Source organism: Cariama cristata, unplaced genomic scaffold (assembly GCF_000690535.1).
Source record: "Cariama cristata isolate BGI_N322 unplaced genomic scaffold, ASM69053v1 scaffold12907, whole genome shotgun sequence".
NCBI lineage: Eukaryota > Metazoa > Chordata > Aves > Cariamiformes > Cariamidae > Cariama > Cariama cristata.
Genome location: NW_009628448.1, coordinates 16,488 through 43,221, shown reverse-complemented (window position 1 = coordinate 43,221; position 26,734 = coordinate 16,488). Strand labels below are relative to the sequence as shown.

The 26,734-nt window shown below is 39.2% G+C and overlaps 1 protein-coding gene across 1 annotated transcript in view; it reads right to left on the bottom strand.

The window, feature by feature from the left end:
* BCAT1 (branched chain amino-acid transaminase 1, cytosolic) overlaps positions 1-26,734 on the bottom strand; it is a gene marked incomplete at its 5' end in the record, with an annotated part of 57,755 nt that overhangs the window by 15,680 nt on the left and 15,341 nt on the right. The window contains 5 exons of the mRNA XM_009704831.1: positions 1,400-1,563; positions 3,839-3,958; positions 4,871-4,981; positions 8,286-8,486; positions 25,111-25,182. Of these exons, the coding sequence (XP_009703133.1) occupies positions 1,400-1,563; positions 3,839-3,958; positions 4,871-4,981; positions 8,286-8,486; positions 25,111-25,182 (668 nt within the window). The remainder of the gene's footprint in view (positions 1-1,399; positions 1,564-3,838; positions 3,959-4,870; positions 4,982-8,285; positions 8,487-25,110; positions 25,183-26,734) is intronic.

The window sequence follows — 26,734 nt, the reverse complement described above, 5'->3', positions numbered from 1 at the left end:
TCTAATCATTGCAATTAGACACCTTTGGAAAGCATTTATCTTTATTGAGCAGTTGGCATCCTGGAGAGAGAGCAACAATTCCCATCCAGCTCATGCTTTTAAAAAAAGCAAAATAAGACCATCTACCTCATCTCATACGTCAGATGAACAGATGGGTCATAGATGTCAGATGAACCTCTTGGAACACAAAATTATCCAGAGGCAAGTTATTTCTTTTCTAGCAAAAGACATTCACAGAACTAGTATCTTCAGGAGCTGCAGATGGGCCTTGATGAATTCCATATCCTTGAGGAGCAACTGTTTTTCTAAAATGCTGCCTACAGAGTGAACCTGACTGAGTAATATGTGATTATTCTGCAGCTGCTTTGAGGGAGGGAAAGACCCCTTCCGCTTCTGATGTTCAGTGACCATCAAGATCCAAAGTCAGCAGCTCCAAAGTGCTGACCACACTGGCGTTAAGTTCTCACCTCTGCGCGCAAATCAAATCAGTAGTGACTGCAGACTATTCCTTTTTTCATAACTGATGTATGAAGGATGCACAGGAAACAATTAATATACTTCTAAAACTAGGCAAAAATTAACAAAGAAAGAGTAAAGGTCTCAGAATACCAGACTGAATGAAGGAAAGCTGTTTTCTTGCCCTTTGATTATTCTGCTAGCTCAGTTGAGCAGCACTTGACAACTACTAACTTCCAGCCTAGAAAAGAAACTCCCAGGTAGAGTCAATAAGCTTCACTTAAACCAAAGACCAAGGATATATAACAGAGTCATTTGTTTAGCCACATCCAAGTTGTTTCCTCCAGTCAAGTCCTAAGCAGCTTCACTCTACAAGACAAGTATTTGGACATTAACAATAATGTTTCTACCTAACTAGTGCTTTGGCCTAGTCCAGCAGAAAATAGCCAGACTATGGTCAAGTCACTGCAGATAATTGTCTCATGGTTTCCCTTAAACACCCATACTCCCCTAGCTAACTGCAGATGGCGTGTCAGGACAGTCTGCCAAGGAAGGAGGTCAGCAGCCAATGCTGCTCACTGCCCAGTTGGCTGCAGGCTGCTATACTGAATGCTGCATCACAGAGGTGATATCTTTAGTGTCAACTTCTGTGAGGGGAACATCCAAAGCATTACATGGACACCCTCCTGGTCCAGTTCCTCAGCTTGTGATGCTGCAAAATTGCCTCTGCAAATAATCCACTCAGCTGTAATAGCCAAACAAAAATATGCAACTGAATTGTATAAATAATTTTTGCAAAGTACAATTTTGAAATCTTTGTTGTAGTACATTGTTTGTTTAACTGCTATATTTAATACCTCTACCTCTGCTGGATTAGATACTTCACCAAAACCCAAATCTCCTTTGTGAGCTATGTAGAAGATGCAGAATTATGTTTTCTTACCCTCCTAGTTTGCAGTCCCCCGTTCCTCCTTTCCAGGCTCTTACATATTTTGGATCTGCCCATAAGGATATTGGATTAAAGCTTCCGCTTGCAAAGTAAGGGCCCACAGGGCTCAGTATGACATACAGTAGGGCTTTAGTTGGCTTCTTCACTCCAAGAGAAGGCTGAAAATAATATAAACAAATCAAAAGTTACTGATATACTTCACTCCCAACATGAGATGATGCACAATTAGCTTTTGAAACATTGCTTTCAGAGAAACTGCAGCACGAGATTGCTTTTACCAAGACAATGTGAAGTGCTGCAATGAAGAGAAAATATTTATATAACTTTCCCCCTATCCAAGCAACATAACAACCCTAATTTTATATACTGTCACCATTCATTTATTGATATATTATTCTAATCTTCTCAAATAGTTTCAAGCTTTTGAAAATTCAGAAATTAGCTTAACAAGATACAAGATACTATATAATTATATTGATTAATCACAGCAGAAGCCTGCAAAGCCTTCTGCGGCGGAGGACTGGCAAGGACCACTGCTAGCAATAACAATGGTGGAGGAACCACTGTCAGCTGCATTAGTGATGAGAATTAGCTAATGCCACTTACAACTGGCATTGGTAGAGTTGAGTGCTGGCTCTGTGAATGGCTATGTGACAAGCTAAAACAATTTGCCTGCTGGAAATGGTTCATGCAACAGCATAGGAAATAACTGGGAATGCATCACTACTTTTTTTCCCTCTCCTCTCTGAGAGATGGCTTCTTACACTTCAGGTCATCACCATCAGTACTTGAAGGTAGAGATGTAAAGTCTGTCACTGGTCAAAGTCTGAGTCCTGTGGTAGGAGACTGCTTAACTATATGATATTTTGCAAAGCTTAGGACTCACAGAATCACAGAATGATTGAGGTTGGAAGACATCTCTGGAGATCACTTTGTCCAGCCCCCCTGCTCAGGCAGGGCTATGTACAGGTGGTTGCCCATGATCCTTGGGATCTTCTATGCATCTGAATGGGTTACAATTTTCTCTCCACTCTGAGAAATCAGTCTCGTAAAAAGAACAAGCTCATCCTTGGTTTCTAAGATTAGGTCTTCATTGAAAAAACATTACTGAATTTAAATCTTTAGGACTAAAGGTCTAAGTAAAACATTGTGCATAAAGCATGTGAAGCTAAATTGGGAGGTGGGAGGGAAAATAATAGTATAATAACGGAACTACTAGGAAATTCAAATGAGCATTCCTCAGGTGCTGAGAAGGTTCTTTTCATTTCTGTCTACCTCACTCCTTCAGAAAACCTTCTAATAAGATTAATTTTTCCTGTTTCTTACACGATCATTCAAAAGATCATGCCAACTGGGTTTCCTAATTGTGCTGATTCATAAAAGATTAGCAGGACATGCAACCTGGAAACAATATATGACATCGCGAAAAGGCCAGATAAGTTGGCTAACCTGAAACAAAGCTCAACAGGAAAAGAATTTCCAAAAACAAAACTGGGGGGGGGCGGGGAAATCAATTTTTAATATTAATACTTTACAGTCACTGAGTGGAGATCCTTCCATCTGAAAATCTGCAACTGGTTTACAAGCATTAAATTAATGGAGTCCTAGAACACCTGTGAAATGTATAATGCTCATGTATGGTAACCACTTACAGATGCAGATATTGCAGAAGAGTAACTTCCCTAGTTGAGGACCATACATTCTTTAGCTTCCTTGTCCTCTGCTCTACATTATAGCTTTCTCTCTTGCCACTTCTAAAAAAAAACCTTAAAGTTTTAATTAAAATACACTCCCTGTTTCTAATTCCCTTTATAAATACTATAGGCTTGACCCACACTCACATGAAACTCACAGAGTACACACTAACACCTGGCTGCTGAGGAGCCTCTTATAAGGTCAATTTTATCTGGGTTCAAGAATAAATTGACACAAGAACTTGTGCTTAGTTCTGTTAAAAGTGTCTCTCAGAAGAGCCATCTTAATTCACTGGGTAGAATATCCCAAAATTTCACTAAGGTCTGGATGGAGGTATGAGATGAAATCACAAAGTCTACACAGCAAATTTCTGTTCCCTCACATTTTCTCCAGATTATTAGTATTTCAAAGGCATACATTACCATGCCACAACTAACTATCCTTTTAGTACAAAACCAAAGTTAGTCTAAATTTTGCCATTACCACTCGAGAGTAGTCAATCGAAGTTTACTTTCTGTGATCTGAATCAATGTGTCCACTAGGTGGTGGTGTGGTCAACATAAAATTGTGAAGTAGCACTACAGGTGACTAACTCAAAAGTGAAAATATAAAAACAATTTGCCCCTGAACTGTAATACTGTTGCCTAGTGACTGCTGCATATTTGCCTTTATGGATGGAGGCCTTAGCCTCCTAGTTAAATACACAAAACTTAAGATGGGAAAAAAAATGTTTCGCACCTCAGTTCCAATTAAGGTAGGACGGATATACAGGCTGGCAGCGGTTGAGTATGGGACCCACTCCTTTTCCACTTCCACAAGCTTCCGGATGCACTCTAACAGCTCATTCTGGTCAAAACACTAGGAAGGAAAAGCAAAGGGAGAAAAAAGCAAATGGAGCTTGAAGCAAAAAGCCTGAATACTCTGTGGTCTTTATAGATCCATATGCTGAGGGGAGCACTTCATCAGGACATTTAGCAGTGACAGTCCATAGAGGTTCATAGGACTACAACATCTTCCTTGAGTTCATTTCTTACAGCATTTAAGATTGTGCGGTCTTTCTCACTGTGCCTTTTCACACAGTAACCTGAATGCCCTCCTTCTGCTACAAAGTATTCTCATGAGACAGTAAAAAGGAGCCATTGCCCCTTCTTGCCTCCAAAGCATATGGAGAGAACTCCCTGTGCATCCAACACCTTCACTTTGGCATGCTGCAAGCTATGGCACCACCTCTTCTGCAGAAGGGTGCTTTGGGTTATAAATCCATGGGGCCCACCAAGTCTCCCAGTTTTACAAAGTTGCAAAGTTCTTACAGTAATAAAGCTAATAAGCATGGGAGGAAATTCACTGGCCAATATACAACTGCTAAAAGCAGTGTTAAGTTGCTAGCATGACCAAAAATGAAGGTACTCAAAGGCTGAAGGACTTAACTGAAGTGGAAAGAAGAAAAGGAAGAACATTAATGCCAGAACAACTTCATCAGCTGTCTGCAGGCAAATACCTGCAGAACAGTGCTCATCCCCCAGAAATAAACTGCGTAGATCTGAAGCAGTAGGGAGACAATAATGAAAGCAAAATACTGTTGTGATTTAAAGAAAAATGCATTTCAAACAGTTCCCTTCACTGAATAAGATCTCTTAACAAAGTTAACTGAACTACTAAAGAGTTAGAATGTTTGATAAATGTTCTACTACTGTAAAGTTTCAGAAATTTGCACTCTGAAAATGAAAATACACTCTGACTTAAGGAGAATAAAATGCCTTGGCTACATACTGGCAGAGTTGCTCGTCTTGCTGATCGTGCCATCCTGTCCATGTTGAGGGTTGGCCGGAACAGGCGGATTTTGCCATCCACTCCTCGGTAAGCCTTCATTCCTTCAAACAACTACCAAGCCAAAAAGGAGGGAAAAGAAACCAAATAATAGTTAAGACATGTTATCCACGATGATCTATGCAAAAGCAGAACACACTCTTTGGAAAGAAAAGAAGTTCACTTGCCTGCTCACAGTACTCAAAGCATAAATGCTAACTAGTTAATCCTTGCAACACACTCCTGTGAGGTAGTATTATGAAGCTTGTATTACAAAGATAATCTGCCTGTGCTTCAGAGATATCCTGTCAGGGGACTTAATGATGAACATTTTTTTCATAATTTGGTTACAGCAATTAAAATTTGTAGCATGTGTTTGACTTAACTATTCCCTCACATCCTGACTTGTACCTAAGTATTCTCCCTTACAGAAAAGATCTATAGAATTTAATTATATATGTTAAAACATTTTTAGGGCTCTGTCCAAAATGCATTTTGGTAGGAACCATAGAATAAGGTAATTAAGGGAACTTTGTTGCAGTTCTTGCTGTAGTTGTAGCAAAATCCTGGTCACTTATTTCCCCCATATACCCGTACGCAGTGGAAGAGGGTTTAGCGAGCGTAAGAGACAGATGCATCAGCCTTACACTAGAATGCATGAAAATGTTTTATGTATACTTTACAGAAACTTAAATTATTCATAATTATCCCATCAAGCTGCAGAATCCAGATGACTGGTTTTGACTTTCAATTTATGAGAAACCCTTATCCCATCAGTGCCATCCCAGTAAAACGCTCTACAGCATCTCCTAACCACATTAAAAAAAAAGTCCATAAAATATCCACAGTTATTTTCAGTTACCGACTGATAATTTCCAGTTATAATTATAGACAGAAAAACATGTATTATATAAGATCACATTAATATATACATATATACAGGTATTATTTAGATTAAGTACTAAAGGATCACTTATGCTTATAGACAAGAGTCCAGATTTTTAAAATTTATTTTCTAAAGCATTTCTTTGTACATTAAATTTCAATATCAGTTCTATGAATTTAACGGCATCACTGCTGTCAGCCTCCTCAGACTTCTCCTGACTGTTCCACAAAAAATGGCTGGAAATACATCTTATGTGGTGGGAAGTCTACAGATGCAGGGTTTTTTATTTGGAAAAAAGAATCCTGTATTTGTGTGTAAGTAATTTTAGTAGAACACTCAAGGTTTCATTATTATTCATTTCTGTAACATTTTCCCGTAAGAATCAGTGAAATGCAATGTTTAGAAAGCTTTTGTGCAGTCCCATGACAGAGCTAGGTCCTTCCACATGACAAATTTTAATTGGGTTGTAACTGGGTTGCAGGAATCCCGGCAATTTTCCTTAGGCTACATGCCAACTATGTAGCAGAACCAGAATTAGAACCCAGAAATTTTTGTCTTCAAAATTTATCTTATTCCTATGGCAATGCCAACCTTATTAAATGCTCTGTACGCAGTTTTGAAAAAGAAACTGTTCCTAAGATAGACATTGTAGCTACAAGAAAAAAATTCTGTCTTTAATAAAGGATGGCATAGCTGGTGATATGGTTGATACTTTGATACAGTTTTTATTGGGCCAGTTACTAACTAGTACCACGTTTCTGCAATGCTACTTTCTTATCACAGAACAGTTGTTTCCCCCCACCCTTCTCCCATACACATTCACAGAACTTTTAATGAGAGGGAAGAGGAAGGAATGTTACTACTAGATTGGATCAATGGGTTGAGAGAAGTAAGAATCACATCATTACTGAAACACAAAGCCTTCTCAAGCTGTTAAATCTTTTCTCCAAAAAGAAATACTTTTAACCTTCCAGAGCTCAGTAAAACCTTTCACTCATTAAAAAGGGAGACAGTGATGTGTTCCAGAAATGTTCAACTTGAATAAAAGCAACTGCTGTGGTTGCTTGATGGTTGGTTTCTACAGTGGTGTGCAAACAATATTATCTGACATCTGTACATCACAGGAGCTGGATCTGGAGTTCAACAGATCCAGACTATGACACTGTATCATGGAGGGCAAGGAGAAAGGGGAGGGAATGCCAAATTCATCATTTTTATTATACCCACTGTGTATTCATTGAGCCACAGCATTGGCACCAGATTCTCCTCTGTCTGTCCTCTTGGCTAGAGGAAACGTGATGCAATAAGGGTAAAAGAATAAAAAAAATGGAAAAAAAATAAGAGCATATTCATATTAGCAATGATTTCAGATGGGGCCAGAGGCCGAGCATTAAAGCAGTATGCTACTAAGAGTGAAATATAGATTTGGGACTCCAGCGTGGTTTCTTACTTCTTGGGCAGATCAAGAGCTGCAGCCTTAGCCACCGAGACCTGTTGTAATTTACACGGGACCTTTGGAGGCTTGGTGACTAGCTGGGGAAAAAACAGTGACAACAAAAAATGGTGAAGGCAGGAGCTCAGGGACAACAAGCAGGGAAAAGCCTGAACCTTCTCTTACACCAGTGGTGTAAAAAAAAAAAAAAAAAGAAAGAAAGAAAGAAAGAGAGAAAGAAAAAGAAAATAAATAATAAAAGAAGCACAAGCAACTCCACTAACTTCAGTGGAGACGCTCCCAGCTACCCAGAAGCGGGAGGAGAAGCAGGCTCCCATTTCAGCATATGTGCCCTACTGAGGTTCTCACACAGATGTGAGTATAGCCAAAGCTGCTCTGGAGACACAAAAGACAGCTTTAGACAGTAAGCAGCTAAGCACGGAAACTGTTAACCACGCTGGTTTCCGACTTAACATTTCACTTTCCAAAGTTCCTTGCTGTATATTCTCTGCTTAAATAGACTTGTATATGCTGAATGCATCGGGTCTAGTTCAGAGTTCTCCAGACTTGTTCAGAGTTGCAAACAAACATCTGTCTAGTTTGTCCTGCAATCCAAACTATGAACCTTTAAACCAGCTTAAAATAGCTTTCACAAAGTGCACGTTCAGTCCCCAAATTAAAGCTACTCCTGGAATCTCACACAGTCTTATCCAGTGCCTCATTAAGTTACATCAGAGACAATAACTGGACCAATCCACCAACAGTGAACTAGAATGCTTTCTCAAATTAATTTGTCGCCACACAAGAAAGGGCTTACCTTCACTAGGCTAGAAAGTTAAATGAGCTGGAATCCATAGGCCAGAGTTGCTCCTGAGTTATACTAACATAAACATAACCCTGTTGTGAACAATGGAATTATCCTGGAAGGACATCAGTTAACAAAACAAAATGTAACTCAATACTAATAAACTTAAGACAGTAATAGTCCTTTATATTACAAAGCTATGGCTTCAAGAACTAATGAAACAAAATAGCAGTTTCCAAATCAATTCAGTACTCACTTCTATAGCATAATGTAGAGACGAGGACGCTGGATGCAACGAAAGGTTCTCAAGTGGCTTAATATAAGGTTTCTCCCATCCTGAAGCCAAGGACCATTCAATTGTCAGCATATTATCAGTGAACACAGTTCCAAATACCAAACCACTGGGGTCTGGTTTTTCCTTGAAAGTCGTCGCTGGGGTGATAATCAAGTCTGAAGCCTGAAGGAACATGAAGACAAAAACGAGGTGTATAAAAATAATTAAATCAGACTGATTTAAAAATGATTCTGCATCACTGAACATGGACAAATGCAGTATTTTATCTGTGGGGACATTTAATGACAGAATGGTTGAAGGCAGCCAACCCCTAAGTAGCTGGTAAAGTGTTCATGCTGTGTATGCACACATATACACAGTGCTGCTGACACCAGAAGCAGTTAGCATATTTTGAAGCACTGTTAAGTGGAGGAAGCAGTACAAGGTGTAGGAACAGAAAATTAGCAGATTAAAATCTCTTGGACATTCAGATTAACACAACTGTACAAGTTCCAGAAACACCCAATTGCTGTACCTCAGAACATGAACTGATGATCAGAAATTAACCCCCCTCACAACTAAGTAGATATGTTACACTAATTTTCCTTTAACGCATAAAACCAATGTGAGAGATCAGAACCAGCTGTTCACAGATTACTTGGGTCACACTAGCTTGTTCATTCACATTCCTATTTTCCTAGAAAGATCCCATTAGCAAAGAAGGCTAAATGTGCCCCTGCATGATTAACTGTAGAGACTTTCTCTTACAAGCCATGACTAGCTGAAGAAATGCAGCATATTTTTTTCTACTAGTTTTGGCTGGAATAGAGTTAATTTTCTTTATAGTAGTTCATATGGTGTGAATTATCCTAAAGCATAGCAGGGGAAGAAGGAAAGTAGGATTTCTGTCACATCACTCCCCTTTTATACACAGATAGGGACTGGACAACTAGAGAGGGCTACGAAGTGGGCAGAATGTTGATCCACCCTCTTCATTCTCTTTCTATGCCGTCTGAGCATTTAAACCGTGCTGGTCAGAGGCAAGGAAGAATTCAACAACAAACTGTATTCAAAGCTCCATTTTACTTCCTAACGTGACTTAGAAAGCATTGACCCTTATCACAAACCCCCAAGCAAAATCTTACTCCCCTATATTGGGTACATATAGAATAGACTAGAACACAGATAGCTCAGACTATTGTTCAAACGATTTGCATGTGCACTAAAAAGGCGGTTCTGCAAGAGATATCACTGACTTTGACTTCTCAGACTCAGCATACATTTTGCAAAATGAGAAAAAAATTACTCCCAAGCTTTTGAAAAAGAAGACATGCACCCCTGTGTCTGTAAACAATCTGATTTTCAAGATGTCTTTAATGAATAATGGCCTATTTTTTATTGATTGGTTGGTTTTGGTTTGAGTTTCGGGTTGTTTTTTTTTTTTTTGCTTAATGGCTTAGATGCGAAATTAACTTAGAGCTGGAACACATGAATAGCTAAAAGCTTGTTTCAAACTATCTCCAATTATAGGGCTTGTCTAGATATTACAGTGCATTAGCCTGGTTGAACTAATACATAATCTGATGAAATAACAATTACTGCTCTTAACTCTTTATAGTACCCTTTATTGTGCTGACAGTGAATGCTCCAATGGGAAAAGCACTACTTAATGATGTCCTGAAAATAAAAATGAATTTTACCTGACAACTTGCTATCATGCGCCTTAGAAAAAAAGACTTTACAGAAGAACGTGGATCAAATTAAAAGCCACGAAGAAGTGTTTGCAATTATCCACAATGCAAGACCCAGCTCAGGAAAACACTTATGTAGGAGTAGGATGTCAATGGGGCTTAAGCGAGGATGTAGAAGAGTTATATCCTTGGCTTTATCTCTGGACAGAAACACACCTTCCAAAGAACTCCTACTGCCAGTGGTATTAAAAGCTCTCCCTGAAGTGAAGGCTTCTGTCTCATCTCAGGCCATTAAGGGAACCAGAATTATCATATGGAGTTTCATCCCCTAGAACTCCCATCAGTGTGCTGGTTTCTGCTTTTATGTCTCAGTTTGCCACTTCCTCAGGTGTGGTAGCACAACTAGTTGAAAGGCAGCACTATAAAACAGTTTGTTAAGCTCACTGAGATTAACAAATAGCTATTACTTTAAGGATGGGGAAGGATTTTAACCTGGCTCTTCTTGCAGACCCACAAGCACATGTAGAAGGAGCAGCAACCTGCAGCCGCAAGTGAAGAAACATGCTCACTTGGGAACACTTGGGCTTTCTTTGACCCAGTTTTCTCACCAGAGATACTTCTTCAGATTTGGGTTCAAGAGAGCCTTGGACAGAGTCTCTGTCATGTGAGTGATAATTTAATAAAACTATGCTGATCAAATACAAGCACACTGTTATGCTCTGATGGTTAGTACAAAGAGGGTCCCAGATCCAGAGTCACTGCTATGCTGGCTCATTAGAGACAAGAGGTGGATCAAGTGCTCACTCCTGCGAATTCAGTAAAATGGGTACTCGTGTGTGATGGGCAGTCACACAGCAGGGCCTATGGCTCAGAGTAGTAGCCCACACTGCTTAGTTCTCAGCCTCAAGGACTGGGGACTTTCTGCAGTCACAAATAGAAATCACTGGACTGGATTTCAGGTTGAGGCACTTGAAGGCAGAAAGCCTAGAGAGGTAGGCAGCTATGATGCTTATCCAGAAAAGGAGTAGTTTGTTTCTGGACCACAGAGCTTCCTGGAGCTGCACACTCTGAACAAGGAGCCCACCTGCTGTTTCACACCTCCTTCAGCATTTAGGGAAACCAGCTTTCATTCAGGCGTTTTGCAAGCATCCAACTCAACAATATCAGGAATCATACTTGATCCATAACACTTCCTTCAAACAACAGTAGGACCTCAAATATAGGCTAAACTGCATGGACCAGGACAGTAATCCTTAAACAGGCAAAAAGGCAATTTTCTGAACCTTATAATCCTGTTAAGCTCTCAGGAGATGCATTTGAGATTTTTTTTTTGGCCATTACTTTCTTAAGGTCTTTTCTTAAGGGTCTTTCCCCTTACTCATTCTGTTGTACTTTTCTCCCTCTTTTCACCAAGCAGTGAGTAGTACAAGTTAACAGTGTGCAAATTCACCTGAATCTTTCAGAATCCCAATGCTTTTTATGTCAAGACACCATCAAGTGCTGCAATATACTCAATCTTTCTTTTCCATGGAGGAGGAAGCAGGGGGACTGTTGGAGAACCCATCCTTGGAGTACTCTCTCCCATGGTGTGGTCTGAAGCACGAAGTATTCCCAGCACCCTCAACCTCTTCTAGGCCCCTGAGTAATAAGACCCTGTTTTGCCAATGGATGGGGTCAACAGAAAGGACACAGACACCAAAAAAAGGAGTAGGCTTATTTTACTGTGGATATGAAGACAGTACAGAAATAAGGCAACACATTTAGTCAAAATAGGCTTATTACACTCTAGCTTTAAGCAGCAAAGGAAATAAGTAGGGTAATGCACCTGATCATTACTACATAAGGTTAGCTATAGTGATTAGGAAAGATACATCACCAATTGCCCTAATACTTTACCATCATCCAGATCCGCAATCGCTGGGGAGCCCCGGTTACAGCGAGAATTTGGAGAACCTGTCCTGGCAATTGGGAGGTCCTACGCAGTGTGTCCACTCATAGGTGAGGTCTCCAAAGTCGCTGTAAGAGGGTCCAGCTTTTACACAGTTGAATAAACATCTCGTGAAACTTCAAGTGCAGAAACATCTGGTTTCACTCTCCTTCTAGATTCCACTCAAAGCTTGGCCAAGGCTCAAGGAGGAACTAAGGAAGCTTCTTTATCTGTCTGGTTTTGACTATGTATTTCCAAACAAGGTCAGACACCTGGTTTCATGGCCTTGACAACCTGCCTCCAGAGAGGAAAGCTGAACATATTCTCCTGACATTTATCTTTACTAACGACTATATTTTGTCTAAGCTACATCTTTTGCTAATGATCATACATATTTTGCTAATGATCAGACATATTATACAGCATTTGGTTGGGATGTTCATCTATAGGTCAACTTTGGTTCAAGGCCTGTTGCTCAGGCCTCAGCACTTCATATCCCCTACCCAACATGTCACCTGGCCAAGAGATCCTTTTGGCTTAACTTGCCCCAAAGTCCTGTCCCAGCATTTTGTTGTGCTGTTCAAGCAGCACCAGCAGGAGGGAAACCAAACACTTAGAAGAACCCACACAAAGAGTGCAGAGCAAGGCCAGGTGACCAATACCAGGAGTACTGATTAAGTATTAATGCCTATTACTTTAATATCATTCATTAGCAGTGCTACCATGGTATCACCTATGACCTTTATAAACAGCAATTCATTTCTTTCCTTTGTCAACATTCTCCCAGCCCTGAAAGCAGCACAGGGATTAAGGATGCATTAGAGATTGGCATTAACTCCCATCCAGATCTCCACTGTTTGCACTGCCAATATCAAGGGCAATTTTCAACTAGGTTTGTGTTTTGATTGCTTTGTTTATCAACGTGTTCTCAAGCACCTTCTGATGCTGCTGCCTAATAAAACGATTAAACTGGAAGGAAAAATCAGTAAATGCAGGAACAAAAAGGATAAGGGAGATAAGGAAAGAAACAGATGTTACGCATAGTCTATTGAGTGAAGCTATTCAGCCCCTGTTGCCTAAAGTAAAATGACAGAGATGTAGTTCCAGCCCTGCAAGCTCTCCATGTCGCAGCAGTACAGTATGTACAAGACATATATGCCTGGGTCCCAGCCCAGGGCACTCTGATAAGAAATAGGAAGAACCAGATTGCCCTGCCTATGGTAGGCAAAAGGGAATGGTGGGCAACCCAGCTGGATACTGTTGAGTTTCAGGGCTTGTATAGCAACACTACACCTACAAACAGCCACTCTCTCAACTAGACACACTTTTTTGAATAGCCCCTTGTCTGAAAAGTACCTGCTGATTCCAATGCAACTCCTTGCAGAGTGAAGCTTTACCCAGCACAAGTAAAGAAGATACATTGTGACCTCCTGAAACTAAAGTTCATTATTTGATCAAAACAGATCTTTTCAATCATGAGCTAGGTCAAGTTTAAAGTGACATGCTGGTCAGTGTCAATTTTAACCACAGCTGTAGCAAGACATTCTGGTGCCCCCAGCCAACATGTCAGTTTAATGATCATTCTACCCAGCCTTTGCAATAGCCTTAAGTGGATTTGGAGCTGACAGCAGACTCTGGCCAAAGCTGTTACTCTGATTACTACATTGCTACCTTTCTTACCCTAGAGATCTGTCTCGAGTAGGTGCAGATGGCAAGGGCAGATTTTGTCCCCCTCTTTCCATCGAGTTTTGCCAGTGCCTTCCCAAATGATCCTTGGCTGCAGTTATTTTCCCGGCACTGAAACTACTAGACCATAAGCAGTAGGTTGAGCAGTTGTAGCAGGTATAATTCATTTGACATACCCAAACTTTTCTAAACACGGTGCTGGGCTGAGCGTTTCTATCACTTACTTGAGTAAAAACAGAACTGGCAGCCTCAACTGTAGAATAGCTTACAAGTTACCTAACTATAACAGCAAGTTTCAGCAGAGATCCTCAAAACATTAACATCCACTCAGCAAGACTGACTGTAATCTATTCTGATGAAATACGCAACCTCCCTGACTTCTAGTCAAAGTGATTCATTCAAGATCACTAATCACTAACTGATACCACAGCAGCATCTACTTGAGTAAAAAAGAGGAGATTTATGTCCTACAGGCCTTGGGTAAACCAAGGTCTGTGGTTTTGTTGATTTTCCCATCCCCACCTTCTTTGAAAAAGACTGCTTGTTTCCTGGGGCAAAGACTATCACTTTCTGTATAGGGATAAGCCCTGTAAGGCTCTGATCACAATAATGAAGTCTATAGTAGAAATAATAAGAACAATAAGAGTTCTATCAACTCAAAACAGAATAAGACAGAGTAAATTTCTAGAAATCTATTACTAGCTTGTAAGAATAAAAAGTAATGCTAATGTAAGCTATCCTATAATCCCTTTACCATCATTACTATTTTAAATCTACAGCAGAGCCTGAGGCTTGAGAATGGAAAGTGCACCAAGATACAATAAGATTTGAGCAGGAAGAAAGCCCTAATTTTCCTACTATAAAAAAAAATAAAGAGAAACAAAATATAACAAAGTATATTGTGCAATCCCAGGGAGAATAACCAGAAATCTTTCAACATAAAGCTTCCCTGAGACTTCATCTGAGCATATGTTAGCACATGCAATTGGACTGGGGCCTGGAATCATTGCATCAGGTTGACTGTACACTGGGTAATAAACCACAGAACAAATGACAAAGCAAAAAGGAGTCAAGACTCTGAATCAGCTGTGAGTCAATCCTGGAAACAGCAGAAAATATGGCTGGAAGAACTTTGTCTAGTCCATCCTCTGAAAGGCACCTAACCTAAGCTATTCAGAACAGATATTTATCAAATATTTTTCAAACCAAAGAATGAGCTTCTGCTACACTCTGCAAGCAATGCGGAGAAATGGAGAAGGGCACAACATACCGTTGGCTTCTTTAACCTTTCCCCTGACCTGACCGATGCTCCAACTCCATGCAACAATTCCATGCAGGAAGGTTTGATTTGGAGCAGCAGGTAGGGAAGTAAACCTGCTCTGACAAGACAACAGATAAGTGATTGGAATTGAGATAAACTTCTTGCCTTAGAGAATGAAAAGGGCACCTAGGGCAGCAGCATAGCTGAAAATGAAGCCTGAAGCTTCCAAAACATATCAGAAGGGAAATAAAGATGTTGGAAAGCTACAGCCCGGCTAGACTGTAGAGAAAGCATCGAAGAAACCAGTCTTGCCCTACAAAACACTGAAGCACATGGATACTGCATAGTATCTTTGATTTCAATGGTACTATCTAAATTTTAAGAGTTTTTCCGTGTGTTGCTGAAATGTTGCCCTGCAGCAGCTCCCATCAATTTGATCCAAAGCCCGTTTAAGTTAAGACCCCTTCCTCCAGCTTTGTATGAATTTGGATAGTGAGACAAAACTCACATCCTCATCCATTCCTCCTGCTTCAGGAAAATTAAATGGACTAGTAATGGTTTTGAGGGGTTTTTTGTCCCTTACTCATTAGTCTGTTCTCCACTGACAGTAGTTTTGGAAGATATACATTTTTAATGTTAAGAAAGATGAAGGAATGGGGTTCCTACAGATCTTAAGGAAACCTACTACCTGATATTAAGGAATTCTTAAGTAAAACATGTATTTGATTTTAATGGGATCTATCTCCTCTAGTCCTGCTAATGGTATTTTCAGAGCTATGAAAAACAGTCATCTAGTATCTCGTCTATCAAAGAATTACATAAAACATTTCAAATATGACTACCTCTTTAAAATATAAACCAAGATGCTGATAAGACTATTAAACATAGTAACAGAAAGTGGACACATTATTGCATTTTGTTCCCATAAACTATTTCTGTTTGCTAACAGCTATTCCAGTTAACTAAGTGGGGTGATCACAAAGTGTGAATAGGGAGGAAATACAAGCAGGCTTTAATGCAGTCATTGCACTGGACCGAAAGACACACTGCTGTAGCTCACTGTTACTGCTGGTCAAGTTAGCTATATAAAAACCTTCTTTGGCCATGCAACTGCACTTCATGTCTGCAATGTAGGGATACCTGGGCTTTTGATTAGAAAGAAGCAATTCCATATAGGGAATCACAGACTGCAATTCTGTAATAGCACAATTCCTCATACAGAAAGTCCTTTCATAGACTCATACTCAAATATTTCCATAAATACAAAACTAAGACAATTCTTCACTAATGGAACACATTAACTAATTACCCTATTCATATTATTCACTATTAGTATATACTGCTGCTTCTCAAAAGATCTGACAGCTTCGTTAATGCAATTCCTGATGCTGTGCTGCTCCTTGCCTCCCAACCACTGTATTTCTGCATTGCAGCATAAACACAATGTTCCATTTTTAGAAAGAGTTTGCCTGGGAGAAGGTTTGAGCCTAACACAAGCTGAGGGCCCACGCTGCCCTGTGACACAAAACTGGAATAGAGATATCTGTGACATTTCACCGATACCCTATTTTTGTACAGTGGCACAGTGTTTTAGATGTTTAAATAATGCTGTATGAAAACAAAATTTATAAATTTGGTCCACAAAGATTTAAGACACTACCGTCTTCTGGCTTGGGAAAAATAATTTCTATTTCACATGAAGAAAGCTAAACAAAAAATTAGATATTTACATCTAAGCTTTTCTAAAAATAAAATAGATATATTGAAGGAAAAAATGAATTGCAAACCTAAATTTCAGGCAAACGAGTTGGAAATACTTTGCCTAAATAGCCTGGCCAGTCACAAACATGTTATGTGGAATAGCCGAGAATAGAATCATGATCTCACAAGTCCGAGTCCTGAGCAGTTGCAATTAAATCTTCTTACTCTAATTTTAATAAGCTTGCAGACGTGGAGGGAAGTAGATTCATGCAATGAAGACATTCAGAATTTGTCATTTCATACAGAAGTTCAAAAACTTTTGGGAATATAAAATGCTTTCATGGTACAGTCTCTTACACAGAGGTTACAGGAATAATTTCAAACATTCAGTTAACCACACTTGCCTTTTTCTCTTATCTCATCTCCCTCTCACACTGATAGACAGAAGGTAAACTTACAAATTGCCATTAATTTAAATGTTTGATCTGCCACTGAAACTGCCACATTTTGCCAATTCATTCCATTCAGTAATTTCTCAGAAACAGTGAGTAAATATGGGATTAAGATAAAACTCTTCAAGCTCTCTAGGCTGTTAGTTCATGAGAGTTAGGATACAGAGATAATTTCAAAAGCAAACAGGAAGGCCAACAGAATCCTATGGGAAAAAAAAGACTAAATTCTCTTCCTAAATTGTAGTTCCTATTCATATGCGGTCAGCAAATAAAACATTTAATATCAAATCTGGGGACTTAATACCACAATGACATTAAAATTTAAGAATTCTTGGAAATACATACGGATACCATGGATTTTATAAGTTTTGGAGTTAGATAGTTTCCTTTGGGAATGATTAGATGGTGCTAAAGCCCTGCAATTTAAAAGCAATTCTTCAGCTTAGGAAAAATAAATCCAGAAAATGATACAAGCCAAACGGAGTTTCCAAAATTCTAGTACAATTTCTGTGCTGTTACAGACACTAACTGTATCTTAAGGTCCTAGTTAAACTAAGATAAAACATCACTTTCTTTATGCAATAAATTAGCTCAGCCAAACTGTCCCTTGGCTGTTTTTCTAGTACCTTCCTTTTATCTTGCCTAAAAGTTCCTGTTATTTGCTGAAGACAATTAGCTTTATTTGCCAATCCTACAGCTTCAGATAATGGGACAATCAGTTTCTCTACTACAGCTTAGAAAACCTATTTGCTAAAAGCCTGTAACTATCTGAAGGACATTACCCACCTGAAGAGAAACACAAAGCTACTTGCCACCAAGCTAAAACTGAAGAGAGCTGCCACAGATCTCAAATGCCAAATTATAGATAGGTACTTGATGACATGAGAAACCTACTTGCAGACTGTTGGGAAATCATCCCTTAGCATATCATGGAAGAATCACCATGAATTATTTTCACAGCACTAAGAACTTGTTGTTGTTCAGTAAGTAGCATTTCTTGACTGCTACGATCCAGAAGCAGTGACACTACTGCTGCTACTCTGTGATAACAAGCTTGATTTAGAAACATTGACATGCCAAGCAGAGCCATCGGCAATACTAAGCTGTGTCAGTGTACCCTCCACCTGTGCATGCAACTTGCACGGTCCCCTTCAGGAAAGCCACTTTCTCCTAGCAATCAACAACCACTGAAACATTCATTAACACATATTTCTTATTTATTTCTTAACATATTATTTTCTTCTCTCTTTCATCAAAATGGGATGCTCAACTGTAAGCACACTGTGTGTTGATCATTACTGTGACCTAGACCCATACTTTCCTAGTAACTAGAATGAAAGCAGCAGCTATATAAGTCAGTCTTCCCCAGTCATTATTAGTAATATCCAAAAGAGTTTGTACAATGCCTGTGTAGATGCAGAATACCACAGAAATCACTCAACACTCAATCTGCTGTGTGCTGTAGCTGGTTTCTCTCTTGGCAGGTGAAGATGAGGGAATGAGTTTGATTGTAAATCACCTGAAATAATTCTACAGCATATACATACCCTGCTAGGAGGCATAATCAAGTGATATAAAGGCACTGTGATTGATAATATCATTACTCGCCAATCTCTTTTGATTCAACACATGACAAAAAGCAAATCATTTTAGTGCCATTGATGAAAATCAAGATTGAATAGATTCAGCTGAAATCAAGATAAAATCAGAACGACCTTTTCTAAAGCAATGCCCGGTCCGCAAATGCTATATACTGTTACGTCAACAACAGAATTGGCCTCTAGCTTGGCATCCTGATCTAACAGTGGCTACAGCTAGGTGCTTCTGTGGAAATGATATGGAGATGACCTACCAAATGGTAACAGATACAGTTTTAGCTTAGGAGGTTCAGACTAGACATGAAAAAAAAATATTTCCTTAAAGACAGTACTGCAGCCCTGCATTCAACAGACAAATCCACAGCTGACCTGGTCTGGTGCTGATGAGACTCTCACCTTCAGTGGGAGGATGGACTAGATGACCTATGGTTCTAAAACACAAAATATGTGGAGAATCCTTATTGTGTAACATTATGTACACACACACACGCATACAGATATCCAGTTGGTTGTCCTTCTTTTACTGCTTCAAGACAGTTTGCATAAAAGCAACTTTCCTATATACACATTTTGTGGAGCTACTGCTCATGATAGCATCAAGATATTGATAAATTTGTCTAATAAATTTTTCCCCATATGACTTAACATAAACATAAAGGAAATGTTCTATCTGATCAATCAAAATTTTAAATGGGGTCTAATAGAGAATTTTAAATGGAAATGCAGGGCATTCTCCTAAAAACCCCCCAACCCGAAAACCACAGAAGAATCAACAGCTGCAACACAACAAAAAGCCTCACCGAGTGCCCATACGCTTTGTCAGATAAATAATTTATTGATGTCAGTAGAAAATAACAAATTGAGAACAAGCTGGAGAGGAAGAGATGTGAAAATGTATAAACCATGTAAACTGCTTTATATTTGTTAGCCTTGTACATAATGTGGCAACTATAATGCATATACGTCCTCATTCCAAAAGCATTTCAGTTTTCCCTTGATCCATATGCTCTGAGCATGTAAAAGCTTTACCTACTGCTCATGTAAAATGAAAACACAAGAAAAGAGCTATGTACTTCCTGCACTCTTCAAGGAGTGGAACTTGCACTGTATCATTCTAATGTTGTATCAAAGTGATACAGTCAATTAGTTCAGATTTTAAAAAGATGTTTAAAAAAATTAGACTATTCTGTATTTTATAAGTTTTTAATCTTTGCATTGGAGGGATAGGAAGAAAATTTGGTGAAGAAACAATTTTCTTTAAAAAAACAGGGTTGGAGAATTATTTTTTTTTTATCTCTGTCATCAATCTTTTCACATACAAAATAGTTTTCTAAAATAAGGCTTAAAACTGTCTAATATCTCAAAATGGATTTGTCCCTCTCCCAATTCCCAGAATAAGGAATCCTATATCCCACTATAATTGGCACAAATTATAGATGCACTTGAGTTTCGTTAGTATAAACATGGTAATGAATCACAGTTTCATTAATGTAAACATAGAAAATGCAATAATTAGCCAGGTTTTCCTTTGAAAGACTGTTTTGAAAGTGGGCATATCTTTCTCCACAGAAAAAAAAAGGATTTTTTCCAACTCTTTCTAATGTAAACTATATAACAAAAAATGCTGCATACTGCAATAACATCTAACCTACATCTTAACTGCACAGATTACTCCTGTAATACTATCTTATTTATAATTTTAATGTTTCCAGGGTAGCATATAGACCTGTTCTTTGTCTTTAATTCTATTGCATTATTTGTCAAGAATGTGAAACAAGGTAGAGAATCGGAATCAGCGCAGTGTGTTTTGCACAGAGTTAACCAATTTCACAGTAATTTAATGCAAAGCCTATGCATTTTAAAACATGCGACTAAAGGTCCTGTTACAATGAACAACTACATTTGTGTGAAGTGACCTCCAAGAACAAGACCAACGTCTGTGAAACTTTCATTAGCAATCTCTCAAATTGAATCACAAATGCCTGCATGGGAAAGAAATTTTCAGTTTCTTCATACTTTATCCAGAGGTAAAATACACTACAGCTTTAGATTCTGTTAAAAAACTGTCAGAGACTTTGGTTGTTTATTTCTAGGTTATACCTATAGCATGGAGATAATCTGTATGTTCTAATTTGTACAATACCTAGCGCGATGTCAGCTAGTTCACAGCTTGGGCTCTAAAATGTTATAGCAATGCAAGAAATAGAAAATTCACTATATCCAGCATCTCACACAGCTAGATGTGAGCTAGCATCAAACTGAAAGCCATGTAAACATATTAGCATTGCACTATATTCAGTCTAGCAAGTCCAAGATCTCAACAGGGATTATTAGTTTCAGCACAGCACTGCACTAAGCAGCCCATATAGCTTCCAGTCTGCCATGGGCTCACATCCCACTGGCTCAGAGCCTGGGAAGGTTGGGTCTGTCTGCAGAAGAGTGTGCGGGAACACTCAGAGTTATTTAGAGTAATACAAGGAGCCATTCAGGCACAGAAGCTTCACTTAAACATGTTTCATTCCACTACCACAAGTCTTCATATTAGCAAATCAATCCAGATCCACTTATAAACTACAGCTACTTTATTCTGCTTTGGCATAGCAGACTAGCCAGCGTTCCCTAGAAGGTCTGCACCATTTTGGTACACTGAACAGGCCATTAAAAATTAAAATGAACTGAACTTTGCACTATTAAGATGCCCAACTAATTCTACATAGCTTCAGAACATTAAAACACAAAGAAACATAATAGGAGTAGGTGATACCTTCTTGAAGTGTTCCATGTATCAGTCTCTTTCATATCTTTCCAATTAAAACACAAAGAAACATAATAGGAGTAGGTGATACCTTCTTGAAGTGTTCCATGTATCAGTCTCTCAAAGAGAAAATGTATTCCATGACAAAAGGCTACATAAAAACTAAAATAATCTTTCCAGATATGGATTGATAACATAAGGGAAAAAAAAGGTAATCATAGATGCCTTTAGTTTCTTAAGACAAAGTATTGTGAATTCCAAGTCAGAGCTAATACACACATTTAAAGAAACCAAATTGGAGTTACATATGGAAATAGACTGCTACATTATTCAAACAACGTTCATTCTGTCTTGTGACGGTACAATAAGTAGAATGAATGCATTAAAGAAACTACCAGATTTTTAATCATAAACAGTAAGTGCCTTAGACATAACTGTGTGCTATTTCATAGTATTACTGAATGAAAAACAGTATGTGTAAGATCAAAACCAGATATGTGCATTTCTTGATTCAACATTCCAAAATACATTCAGTGGTACAGAGGATGACTGCACTTTCCATTACTGGTTTCACACTCCCCTCCCAGAGATCCAATGCTGACAATAGGCAAAAACTACAAGTATAACTTCTTAGGTTATGGTCACAAACCACAGCCAGTTATTTAAATAAAAAAATACATAAATATGTACATACAACAGTTGGAGGAGGGAGGAAGATTTCACTCTAGTGGAAGGAGCTGGGTAGATAAATCCTGGAGATTTGACATTTACTACAATAGAGGAAACTCTAGCATAATCACTATTTCCTTTGACGTTTCTTATCTGTTCCAAGATCACTGGTCATGTGTCAACTCTAAATGTGATACATTAAGTACCTTGTGAATCACAGACCAGTCAGGATGAGATTTTTAACTGCAGAAGTGAGACAAATTAAGGTAGTTCAGTAGCAGCTAAAATGAACAAAGCGCCAATTCTGACCTATTGACTTAACAGAGGCCCATGAGAATCGAAAACAGTATGCAGCTAACACAGGGTCGGGCTCACTGCTTGCTAGAAGCTATAGGTAGCATTCATTCCTTCCCTCCTGGTGTATAGGGACTCTCTGAGTCATAGAATTATAGAACAGTTTGGTTTGAAGGGACCTTAAAGATCATCTAGTTCCCTGCCATGGGCAGGGATACCTTCCACTAGACGATGTTGAGTCCATCTTTCCAAGTCAGGCAGAAATTGCAGTAAAATTCAAAGAAGCTCACCTGACCTAAAAAGCACAGCACTGCATTCTAAGAAGAAATGTCTTCAGAGGACTAATTTGGCGTTCAAACGTTCAATACATTTTATGTAAGCAGAAAATAAAACCATATCCTGTTTTCTACATTTCCACAATCTTGGATTACTTAGGTTACTGGCACAAAACTGCAGCTTTCTTCAGCACAGTCAGTCCCATGGGCCAACTTGATTTCTTTGGCATATTATTAGCTATAGTTTCTGAAATTGTAACAGTAACTGTCTTCCACACAAATGTTTGTGAAGTTCCCTAGAATGCATCCAGGCTATTTTGTTTGTCACTGTCTGGAGTTGTTTTTTCCTTCATTGATAAAGTTTTTCTTTTTAATTTGACAATGCATTTAAAGAGACTGCAAATAATTATTGTAACTCATGTCACTGTAATCAGTACCTGTATTCCCATCATAACTTTCATACACACACACCCTTCCAGTACAATATTTGCTAAAAAAAATGTACCGCTTTCTGGTTACTGCAGCTAATCTTGAGAAACAGAACCATAAGGCAGGAATGGATTTACAAATTAGACTTCAGTCCGAGCCAGCTGTTTTTTCTAGTATTATTCCCTTTATGACCATCTGTTCCACCTGCTAATATATTTTTCCCCTCACACAGACTCTCCACTACAATGATTTGCCATTCTGGCTGACATACAAGTATTGATGGAAAGGAAACTGGATTAAATCCAACTTTATGCCACCCAGTATTTGGAGCTTTGGTAAGGCAGCTGCTTGACTGCAGGTATAATTAAATCTGCCTTAGGTCTGCTTTAGTTTATGCCCAGTTCACCTACAACCCAAACACTATCAGAGTTTGTTGCCACTCTGTCCATCTTCCTTCTGGACTATGTCAGTGAGTAGAAGGAAATGGTACAGTGCGGTTACACAAGAGTCTCCTCTCCATAAAGCAATTTTTGTTTTTAAATACACTAACACACTCTACTGAATGAATCTACTGAGATCTATCTTTTCTATTTATTAAAGGTGAATTCACAAAACAAGTCTGCACTCCATACTTGTGAATTGTTGGGGTTTCAAAATCACTTGCATGCTTGTGTTTGTCAAAGTTTTCCAAATCAGACCTTCTGGCTAAAAAATCATCCTAAACCTTCCTTCTTGGGCAGAATTGCCAGAGACACAATGCAAAAAAATGAGGAAGAGAAGAACTAGGAAGGGCTGAGAATGGAGAAAAAGAAATTAAATGGCATATTGCTACATGATGAAATACTGTAGTCATAGACTCTCAAGAATTCTTCACTGTTTTCAATGAGATCAGCATCAGAATAAACCATATCAAGGAGTTCAATGCATTTTCTGCAGCATTTATTTTCCGTATCTGGTTAAAGTCTGGCAACTAAAAGGGAAATAACTACTACAGCATATTCACAAGACTGCACAGCAGTGACACTGCCCAAAAAATCAGGAAGAACGTGACAGTTACAGTGTATCATTATAATTTCACCTCATGTACTGCTGACAATAGTCAGCAATAACAGGAAGGGAACTGCTGAAAAAGCACAAGTGAGGTCATCTTTTTCTGGGTACTATTTTTAAACACCTGCAAAATATAGATGAGCCTTTTAAAAGATTGTAAAGCAGGGAAAGTAAGAGAGGGGAAGAAAGAACTACAGATGTGTGACATAAGAAATAAAGGCAAAAGTAGTGTAAAAGAGAAGTCGAAAAAAAGGGAATGCGGACAGAAGGTAGAATTCAAAGGAGCACGTGCTGATGGGCTTTACATTTCCATCAGAAAACTAAAAGTTGACATCTGTGTCCATACGGTGTTTAATATGAGCTCTTAGTTACTAGCATTGCATTCAGGAAGCAGGCAGAGGAAAAGAGTGCTATCTTAACTGAGCTCAGTTCTAAGCATAAGATTAAAATTTAAAAAAAGAGAGATTCAATTTCATGTCAGTTCCTGGTAGCTGTTCAGCATTCCTTATTATCATAGCCCTGTTTGCTTGTTTAGTGCTGATAATGTGCCAGAGCAGTGGTGTGCTTTGGAGTCCTTCTGAGATCCTTAGCTCTGTAACTTTGAGACCAGATGGAAAAATCTACTTTTGAACACCATTCATAATGCCAAAGTTTAACAAATAATATAGTGTTACATAGACCCTGTTTGGAAAAAAACTTAATGAGGGGAATCAATCTTTTATTCTATTGCTTTTGAAGCAGGTAGGAGTTAAAAGCAAAATCACCTATACCATTTTGATTTTTGCTTAATGACTCCTAACCTTTTAGCTAGTACCAGAAACTATAAGAACGTTACAAGAAGAACTTTAATTTATTAATTTCTACATTGAAAACATTTTACAGAATTATCTACAGACTTATGATGTTCAATGTGTCAGGAGCTATGAACGCCTGCACAAAAATCACAACCATGTTATGGATGCTGTCTGGTACCATCAATTGAAACGCTTCAGACACTCAACTTTTAACAGACAACAAACCTTGAAAGATTCAGTCATATGCTTTGCTGTTTCTCCCGAACATCCTCCAGCCGTGCACTCGTTCTGACAGCCCTAGAAGAAATAAAACCCGAGGTAATCAAATTCAATGCGCATTGCAGAAAAGTTGATACACATTCAGTTAATTCTTTTTAGGTACAGATCGTATTGAATGATCACTCAGACTTCATCATCAGTAAATATATTAGCAAGAACTTTTTGGAAGTTTCTTAGCACAACTTTCCACCTTCTGGGTTCTTAGTTTTACTTCAGTTGCACTATTTTGCACAACCATATTTCAGGGTTTTATAGGAGAGACAACGTCTTAGATTAGATTATCACTCTGAAGTGTGGAAGGGTATGGACAACATCACAAGTCTTTCATTCAAAGCTGAATAAATAAACTGTTTTTACACAATTCCATCAGATCCTAGTTTCTCTACTAAAGCATCCACCTATCAGATTTGCTTTCGCCTTTTTTCAGAGAAGGCTGACTAGGCAGAATGGAAGAAAAAGGGAAAGGACTGTCTTTGTTAAATCTTCATTAAATAAAGACAGTGATAAGGAATGCCCACCTATATAAATATATAATCAGAATATTTTGAATTATCTACTATGTTGAACTTAAGGGTTCTGCCACTGACCATGCTAGAAAAGAACTGAAAGAAAAGAAGTGACAGTTCTAGGCATCCTTCTGCTCAGCAACATAGGATAACACAGACAGGTGCAAGCCATCTACCTAAAAGCAAGATCCCCAGTTTCCACAGCATCAGGCTAGCCTCTTTGTGGACCCTCCTGCACTAGCTAGACCTTCCTTGCCAGTGGCCAGCAAATGTTACATCCAACAGCACAGAATGGAGGAAACACATACAGGCCTGACAGTATTTCTTGTTTCCAAGCAGCCTTTAAGAGCAAGCTGGAAAGGTGAAGTGAGGGCAGATGTTTGGGAGAGGGAGGAAGGTGCCAGCAGGAAGACTGTCTGGGGAACAGGCCATGATGGGGATGGCTAGGATGACAGTTTAAGGGAAGCACAGCTGGCAAGATGGAGGGGGTGGCAGAAGGGATGGCTAGCTGCTAGGATGAGGCCAGGGATGGGTGGGCATGGAGAAAGAGTCAGACTGGTCAGAGGGGCTGTCTAAGGAGTGAAGGAAAGACAGAGGCACTAAGGGATGTTGTTGCCAGGGCTGACAGGCAAGGGGCTTTCAACCCTACAAAGGAAAAGCCCTAGTAGGAGCCTGCACTGGCTGCTCACCACTCGGTGGCTGCCTCTCACCCTGCCACCTTTCAGCCTTGCTGCATCTTGGGTGGGAAGTCTCAGCCCAGGTGTGAAAGCCCCAGGTCAAAGGTATAATCCCCTGAAGGAAAGAGGTGCACAGGAAAGCCTTCATGATCAGCCTGTGAGATCCCTGCCCCAAGCTCTTCACTAGGGAGCAGCCCTCACCCTACCAGGAGGGCTGCTCATAGGGTGGATGCTAGTGCCAGGGAGACACCAGCCACCACAGTCCTGCAACCGCCACCAAGCTGTGGGGCCAGGACTGGGGCCGCATGGCTCATGGGCTGTGAAGTACGACACACACAAGGCAAATAACAGGATTTTTTCCCTTTTTGCAGATCTTGGGGATGCAGT